Source organism: Lagenorhynchus albirostris, chromosome 5, assembly GCF_949774975.1.
Source record: "Lagenorhynchus albirostris chromosome 5, mLagAlb1.1, whole genome shotgun sequence".
NCBI lineage: Eukaryota > Metazoa > Chordata > Mammalia > Artiodactyla > Delphinidae > Lagenorhynchus > Lagenorhynchus albirostris.
In genome coordinates, this window is record NC_083099.1 from 58,266,913 (window position 1) to 58,273,456 (window position 6,544).

At 39.9% G+C, this 6,544-nt stretch overlaps 1 protein-coding gene across 1 annotated transcript; it reads left to right on the forward strand.

Annotated features, from left to right (window-relative positions):
- Positions 1 to 3,477: 3,477 nt before the first annotated feature.
- LOC132520492 (protein CEBPZOS-like) lies at positions 3,478 to 6,118 on the forward strand. Its single transcript, XM_060149243.1, has 2 exons — positions 3,478 to 3,484; positions 5,877 to 6,118. Exons 1-2 carry the CDS (start codon positions 3,478 to 3,480, stop codon positions 6,110 to 6,112), a joined length of 243 nt encoding a protein of 80 aa, XP_060005226.1. The 3' UTR covers positions 6,113 to 6,118.
- Positions 6,119 to 6,544: the final 426 nt, after the last annotated feature.

Sequence of the window (6,544 nt, forward strand, 5' to 3'; positions counted from 1 at the left end):
CATGATCCAGCAATTCTACTCCTGGGTATATATCCGAAGAAAACAAAACCACTAATTTGAAAAGATACGCACACCCCAATGTCACAGCAGCATTGTTTACATTTGCCAAGATATGGACCTAAGTGTCTACCAACAGATGAATGGATAATGAAAATGTGATATATATACATATACATGTATATGTATATAATGGAATATTACTCAGCCATAAAAAAGAATGAAATTTTGCCATTTGCAACAACATGGATGGACCTGGAGGGTATTATGCTTAATGAAATAAGTCAGACAGAGAAAGACAAATACCGTATGATATCAGTTATATGTGGAATCTAAAAAAAATAAAACGAATGAATATAACAAAACAAATAGACTCAAAACAAACTAGTGGTTATCAGTGGAAAGAGGGAAGGGGGAAGAGGCATTACTGGGGCAGGGGATTAAGAGATACAAACTATTATGTACAAGCTACAAGGATATATTGTACAACACAGGGAATATAGCCAATAAATTCAAATGGACTATAACCTTAAGAAATAAAATAAAATTTCAAGAGGGAAAAATATTGCATACAACTACACACAGGCACAAGCATGCACAAAGAAGTGTAAATAAAACTGGTAAAATCTGAATAAGGTCTGTGGATAGCACCTTTTGATACTATACTATAATTATCTAAGATGGTACCATGGGGAAAACAGGGTGAAAGGTACACAGGGTTTCTCTGTACTTCTTTTGCAATATCCTGTGAATTTATAATTATTTCAAAATAAGAAGTAAAAAAAAAACAAAAACTCTTTTGCATGCAACAACTTGGATAGATCTTAAGGGCATTATGCAGAATGAGGAAAACAATCTAAAAAGACCACATATTGTATGATTCCATGTATATAAAATTCTCAAGGGACTTCCGTGGTAGCACAGTGGTTAAGACTCTGTGCTCCCAATGTAGGGGGCCCACGTTCAATCCCTGGTTAGGGAACTAGATCACACATGCATGCTGCAAGTAAGAGCTCACATGCCACAACTAAGGAGCCTGCATGTCACAACTAAGGAGGCTGCATGCCGCAATTAAGGAGCCCTAGAGCTGCAACTAAGACCAAGCACAACCAAGTAAATAAATAAATTTTTAATTCTCAAAATGACAAAAATATAGAGATGCAACACAGACTAGTGCTTTTCAGAGGCTAAATGTTAAGTGGGGGGGAAAGGGGTACATGATTTTAGGAAGGTAGCATATGGGGGATCTTTATGGTTATGGAATAGTTCTGTATTTTGATTGCAGTTATGGTGGTAGGAATGTCCATAGGTGCTAAAATGTCATAGGGCTATACAAACACATTGTATCAATTTCCTGATTTGGATATTGTACTAAATTTAACCAAAAATGTAACCACTGGGAGCACTGAGTAAAGGGTACACAGGACCTCTCTATACTATGTTTGCAACTTTCCTGTGAATCTGTATTTCAAATAGTTTTAAAAGAATAAGACCTCCAGATGACTTATATGCATACACATTTTTGGAAATACTAACCCTTTTTGCTAACTCAGAAATATTAAATGAAGGGGAATAGAATTATGATTTGCTCAAATTGTTAGTTAACAATCTAGTCACCTGGGGAGATATATATATATATATTTTAAAGCCCAGGCTCCAAACTAACTAAATTAGATTCTGACACAATGATTCTCAGATTCTGGGGCCTGAGATTCTGCATTTATAACAAGATGTCGGTGAGTAGCAAAGTACAACTACTGTCAAGAAGGGAGCACCGGGGCTTCTCTGGTGGTGCAGTGGTTGAGTCTGCCTGCCGATGCAGGGGACACGGGTTCGTGCCCCGGTCCGGGAAGATCCCACATGCCGCGTAGTGGCTGGGCCCGTGAGCCATGGCCGCTGAGCCTGCGCGTCTGGAGCCTGTGCTCCGCAACGGGAGAGGCCACAACAGTGAGAGGCCCATGTACCGCAAAAAAACAAACAAACAAAAAAAAGAAGGGAGCACCACTACACTGAAATGATGTAGTACCACATAAGTAGATGCTTTTGTTAATATGTATAAGAAAACTCGTCATTAACTACTTGTTTTCTTTTATCTCTTCACCAAAGTAGTAATAGCAACTACCGTTGGAAAGCATTACGAGGTTCCAAGTTGTTCTGAAAAAATGAAATGCATTTGCAAATACAAGCAAATGAAATCTTTTACAAGTATTTCCATAATCACCAAGTATATCTGCACTGGGAGGAAGGGTCCTAAAGGCACTAAACTAGCCTTCAGAGACACAGAAGAGAGCCATGGAGAGAAAAGTGTAAGTCATCCTTATACTAACTGGAGGTGGGAGGAAGAATCCTTCGCTCTAAATCAGCCAAGCTATGAGAATAATGAGAACTGCTAGGAACCGTCTCTAGCTAACGTGTGTCTGCTAGTAGCCACACCCCTCCCTAATCGCTCCATTCCCCTGCCCCTCACTCTACACCCATAACTCTGATCCACAGGGAGGGAAATAAGTCAGATGCACAGAGAGAAACAGGAGGGAGAGAAATTGAGCAATTGTTTAATTGTTCTAGTCATTTCCACCGATCCATCTTCCTTTCTCAGTTATCATGATTTTTAAAATAATGTTTTACTTAGATGAAAGTAATATATGTACTTTTTTTTAAGTTACATCGTTTTATTAGGCTTCTAATACACAACAGCAGTTTTCTTGCTTTAGCCCTCCCCACACCCAGTTTCTGGCCCCCAAGGCAATCCAACTCTTTTGGTCCTGATGCTTTCCTAGTTACTTTTTTATAGCTTCTTTTTTTTTCCTATGTATTTCTAAACAGTATGATTATAGGGAAACTTCATTTTTCAAATTCAGTTATCTTTTATTGACATTCTACTCTTGATCAAAAGTGTTTAGATATCTTGTACCTCCATCTATTTCCAGGGAACAACTTCCCTCCACCACACACACACACACACACACACACACACACACACACACACACACACACACTCCCTCCCTACACAGTTTTTGTTGTTTTGGGTTTTTTTGGTTAAACAAGTATTTGGTATTTATATAACAACTTTGTAAATAACTATTACTCTCATCTGAGCCATTTCGTTTCTCAATGCACTTTTAATTTTCCCTGGAGTTAATAAGCACTTTCTTTGGCTTAATTTTCTAATTCCTTTCAAGTTCTATACCGTAACTGCTTTAAAAAAAATAGCAGGTACTCTACTGGATTAACTATTTACTTACTTAATTTTTTTAATTAATTAATTTATTTATTTTAAATGGATTTTTGGCTGTGCTGGGTCTTCGTTGCTTTGCACAGGCTTTCTCTAGTTGCGGCGAGCGGGGGCTACTCTTTGCTGCGGTGCGTGGGCTTCTCATTGCGGTGGCTTCTCTTGTTGAGGAACATGGGCTCTAGGCATGCGGGCTTCAGGAGTTGTGGCACGTGGGCTCAGTAGTTGTGGCTTGCGGGCTTAGTTACTCCATGGCATGTGGGATCTTCCCGGATCAGGGATTGAACCCGTGTCCCCTGCATTGGCAGGTGGATGCTTAACCACTGAGCCACCAGGGAAGTCCCTACTTACTTAATTTTTAAATGTAGACATGTCTGGGATCCTCCACTTTCCTGCTTTAATCTGGGTTATTTTTATTCTAGGCCTACTACAATACTGTGTTCTGGGAATTATTTTTCCCATCATGCTGGGAATTCATACCTTTCTCTTATATTGTGTTCCCTATTTACTGAGGCCCCTAAATTCCTTCCTTGATTCACTCCCTTATTTTAGTGGAGTACATTCTCCAGAGCTTTCTGAAGAAGAGCACATTGGCATAAGGATTCTGAAGTCTTTCTTGTCTTCTACTCTGACATTTGATTGGTAGTACAGTAGCTATAGAATTCTAGATTGAATTTCAGTTTTCCTCGGAATTCTGAAGGCGTTGCTTTCAAAATTTCCAGTTTTCCTCTCCTTTGAATGTGATCTGTTACCCCTCCCCAACCCTAGAGTTTTAGAATCTTCTCTTTAACTATAATATTCTAAAACTTCACAATGCTTTTTGTTTGTTCGTTTCATTCATTTCACTAGGCACTCAATCAACCCTTTCAATCTGGAGACTCATGAACTTCTCTTCTGAGAAATCTTTATTTTTTTTTCCCCTTGATTATTTCCTCTCTTTTCTGTTCTTTTTGGACCTCCTTTATTTGAATATTGGACCTGCTCAAATGATTCTATGTTTTCTCTTCTTATTCAGTTCTTTTTTTCTACTCTGACGATGTCTTCAACTTTATCTCCCAAAGCTTCTATTTTTTTGTACAGCACAGGGAAATATAGTCATTATTTTATAATAACTTCAAATGGAGCATAATCTATAAAAATATTGGGGACTTCCCTGGCAGTCCAGTGGTTAAGACTCCAATGCAGGGGGCACAGGTTCGATCCCTGGTTGGGGAACTAAGATCCTACATGCCGCACGGCGCAGTCAAAAAAAGAAAAAAACAAGTCTTATAAAAATATTGAATCACTGGGCTTCCCTGGTGGCGCAGTGGTTGAGAGTCCGCCTGCCGATGCAGGGGACACAGGTTCGTGCCCCAGTCCGGGAAGATCCCACATGCCGCGGAGCGGCTGGGCCCGTGAGCCATGGCCGCTGAGGCTGCGCGTCCAGAGCCTGTGCTCCACAACGGGAGAGGCTACAACAGTGAGAGGCCCGCGTAAAAAAAAAAAAAAAAATTGAATCACTATGTTGTACTCCTAAAAATAATATTGTAAATCAACTATACTTCAATAAAAAATTTAATTTTTAGTTTAACTAATACCTTTTTAATTTCCAAAAACTCTTCCTTGACTGATGAATATTTATTTTTAGAGCATTTTTTTCTCATTTCATAGATTCAATATCATCTTTTGCTCCTTGGATTATCTCTTTTCTTGTAAATTTTTTTAATGTTTGTTTTATTTTCTCTTTCATGTTAAATGCTTTTCCCAAATCTCTCATGGTCCTTGGGTACTGTCCATATTTAAGCGTAAGGCATGAAACAGATAGTTGGAAGCGAAGCGTGGGCTTGTGATTAGGCTGGGACACAGGTGTTTCCCTGGGTGCCCACCTTCCCTACTGCCAATATCTGTAAGTTTTTTTCCTTGGATTAACTGGTTTCCCAAGAGAAGAACCATCCCATTTCTAAGCCTGAAAATCAGTCTTCTGAGAGCTGTGTGAGGGGAAGAGGCTAGAGTCTAACCATTAACTCTGCAAACTTTCCCTCAGCTCCCACTCTCAGTTCAGTTGGACCCCCCTTCCCTTTGCTGTTTCTCATATTTCCAAATCCAGTCTCTGAGTCAACCTCTCTAAAGAGTAAACTTTCAATCCTAGAGGTTTGCCTTGTTCCACTCAGGCTGCTATAACAAAGATACCCTAAACTGAACTTTAAATAACAAACATTTATTTCTCACATTTGTTTTTTTTTAATTAATTAATTTATTTATTTTTGGCTGCGTTGGGTCCTCGTTGATGCACACAGGCTTTCTCTAGTTGTGGCAAGTGGGGGCTACTCCTTGTTGCGGAGTGCCGGCTTCTCATTGGAGTGGCTTGTCTTTGTTGAGGAGCACGGGCTCTAGGTGTGTGGGCTTCAGTAGTTGTGGCACGTGGGCTCAGTAGTTGTGGCTCGTGGGCTCTAGAGCTCAGGCTCAGTAGTTGTGGCGCACGGGCTTAGTTGCTCCACAGCATGTGGGATCTATCCCAGACCAGGGCTTGATCCCATGTCCCTTGCATTGGCAGGTGTATTCTTAACCACTGCGCCACCAGGAAAGTCCCTATTTCTCACATTTCTGGAGGCAGGGAAGTCTAAGATCAAGATGCCAGCAGACCCTTGCAAGTACACACCTCAGGATGGAGGCACTATGGATCCACTGGCAAAGAAGATCTTTAAAGGAGGTTTAGCAGCTGAACTTGTGGACATTTTTGGAGCATATATTTTGTTTAAAAAGATAAACACAAGCCAAGATTTCAGGCAAACAATGAGGAAGAAATTCCCCTTCATCTTGGAAGTTTATTACAAATCCATTGAACACTCTGGAATGTATGGAATCAGAAAGCAAGATCAAGAAAAGTGGCTGAACAGCAAAAATTAGGAATTTGACCATGATCAAGGTTTGCCCTATTTCACAGCATCAGGCAAAATTAAAATACCAAAGTTGACATGGATGCATTTTAGAATATTTAAGGTTAAATGTAAATTCTAACTAAGTCAGAGGTTTTGTTCTTTGGACTGTTAAAAAACTGATGGAAGGTTTGTTTATTACGTTATAAATGAAGTTTTGTTTACTACTCAAAATAAAGTGGTTCTCCTTAAAAAAAAAAAAAAAGATGCCAGCAGATTTGGTGTCTGGTGAGAGCCTACTTTCTGGTTCATAGATTATGTCTTCTCACACTGTGTCCTCACATGTTGGAAGAGACAAGGGAGCTCCCTTTGGGCACTAACCCCAAACATGAAGCCTCCACCCTCATGACCGAATCACTTCCCCAAGCCCCCACCTCCTCATAGTATCATATTGGGGGCTTGG